Source organism: Vombatus ursinus, unplaced genomic scaffold, assembly GCF_900497805.2.
Source record: "Vombatus ursinus unplaced genomic scaffold, bare-nosed wombat genome assembly UNPS02012758.1, whole genome shotgun sequence".
Taxonomy (NCBI): Eukaryota; Metazoa; Chordata; class Mammalia; order Diprotodontia; family Vombatidae; genus Vombatus; species Vombatus ursinus.
In genome coordinates this window covers 106106-108206 of record NW_020952536.1, presented here as the reverse complement: position 1 = coordinate 108206, position 2101 = coordinate 106106, and the positions used below count along the sequence as shown (strand labels likewise).

At 58.8% G+C, this 2101-nt stretch overlaps 1 protein-coding gene across 2 annotated transcripts in view; it reads left to right on the top strand.

The window, feature by feature from the left end:
* The window catches only part of ETFB (electron transfer flavoprotein subunit beta), a 4077-nt gene that overhangs the window by 653 nt on the left and 1323 nt on the right, over positions 1–2101 (top strand). For both annotated transcript variants that reach the window (XM_027858147.1, XM_027858148.1), the window contains exons 2-5: positions 560–718; positions 802–960; positions 1398–1460; positions 1816–1974. In XM_027858147.1, coding sequence (XP_027713948.1) covers positions 560–718; positions 802–960; positions 1398–1460; positions 1816–1974 — 540 coding nt within the window. The remainder of the gene's footprint in view (positions 1–559; positions 719–801; positions 961–1397; positions 1461–1815; positions 1975–2101) is intronic.

Sequence of the window (2101 nt, the reverse complement as noted above, 5' to 3'; positions counted from 1 at the left end):
GGGGGTCACTTGGGGAGAGATTCTCCTGGTTGGGGTGCAGGAGAGGGTGTCACCTGGGGAGGGACTCCCCTGGTTGGGAGGGACTCCCCTGGTTGGGATGCATGGGGGGGGGTCACCTGGGGAAAGACTCCCCTGGTTGGGGTACATCAGAGGGGGTCACTTGGGGAGAGATTCTCCTGGTTGGGGTGCAGGAGAGGGTGTCACCTGGGGAGGGACTCCCCTGGTTGGGAGGGACTCCCCTGGTTGGGATGCATGGGGGGGGGTCACCTGGGGAAAGACTCCCCTGGTTGGGGTACATCAGTGGGGGTCACCCGGGGAAGGACTCCCCTGGTTGGGGTGCAGGAGAGTGGGTCACCTGGGGAAGAACTTCCCTGCACCAGACGATGTCATGAGCCAGGGAGGAAACACAGACAAGGGGTGGTCTGGGAGGCTTCCAGGAGATGTAGGCTTGGGAGCTGGCCTCCTTCCCCCACCCCCACCAAAGCAGGGGTCAGAGGGAGGGGGCCGTAGCCGCCCTTCTGACCTCTCCTTTAGACTGTCCTTCCCCTGCTCCCTTCAGATCCGAGTGAAGCCAGACAAGACTGGTGTGGTGACAGATGGGGTGAAACACTCCATGAACCCCTTCTGTGAGATCGCAGTGGAGGAGGCCGTGCGACTGAAGGAGAAGAAGCTGGTGAAGGAGGTGATTGCGGTCAGCTGTGGCCCCAAGCAGTGCCAGGTGAACCTCTGACCCCAGGCCGATGGGGGGAGGCGGAGCAGAGAGGGCTGTGGCAGTGACCATGTCGATCTCTTAACCCCCAGGAGACCATTCGAACGGCTCTGGCCATGGGTGCTGACCGTGGCATCCACGTGGAGGTGCCCGAAAGCGAGGCAGAGCAGCTGGGGCCCCTCCAGGTTTCCCGGGTGCTTGCTGCTTTGGCCCAGAAAGAGAAAGCTGGGCTGGTGCTGCTGGGGAAACAGGTGGGAGAGCCCGACCCAGCCTTTTCCTTCTCCCCTTCCTGCCCCTGCTTCCTTCTGTTGGTCGCTTTTGCCCCGCTTTCCCTTCCTTTCTCTCCTCCATATTTTTCTTCCCTGCCCCTTTCAAGGCCAAGTTCTCCAGGATTAGGAATCATCCAGAAGTCCCAGGTCTGAGTGTGTGAGGGATGGCCTGTCCTGTGCTGTACTGCCCTCACAAGAGCAGTGGCAGGGGGGAGCCTTTGCTCTCCAGGGAGCTCACCCCTGGGTGAACAGGAGCAACATGGGCTTGGCAAAGTTCCTTCCTCTCTTGGGGCCTCAGTTTCCCTGATTGTAAAAGGAAGCTGGAGAAGATGACTTCTCAGGATCCTTCCAGCTCTTAGGTTCCACGTTCTAGCATTACCTTGCCCCCTGGCAATTTCCTGCATCTCCCCTCCTCATAGGCCATCGATGATGACTGTAATCAGACTGGACAGATGACAGCTGCCATGCTTGACTGGCCTCAGGTGAGCATCTGGGAATGCAATGCCAGATGTGGGAGTGAGTCCATCCCCTGAAATTCCCTTGAACATCCCTTATACCTCTGTGTGGTGCCCTCCACTTGAGATGCCCTGAAGGCCCTTCTGAGCTCCCTGGGACACTATGGGTACATTCTGCTACCCTGGTCCCCTTCCTGACTGTAGGCAGCTCCTGGATCCCTGTGACTTCCTTCCCTCCCCCAGCTCCCCTCAGATTCCCTGTGACCCCACCCTGTCCCCAGCTCTCTTCAGACTCCTTGTAATGGCCACACTTCCAAGATCCCTCCAGGACACCCTCCCCCAACGCCCTCCCAGGTAACACAAGTTGCCTCCTGCTCTCCAGGGCACGTTTGCCTCAAAACTCTCCCTAGAGGGGGACAAGTTGACAGTGGAGCGAGAGATTGATGGTGGGCTTGAGACAATTCGCCTCAAGTTGCCTGCTGTGGTGACTGCTGACCTCCGGCTGAACGAGCCCCGATATGCCACTCTGCCCAATATCATGGTAAGTGGGGGCAGCCAGACACTCAGGCTGGGACAGTCTGAGCCATCCTTCTCCCACCCTTCTCAGTCCTTTCACATTTTCACACACACACACACACACACACACACACACACACACACACACACAC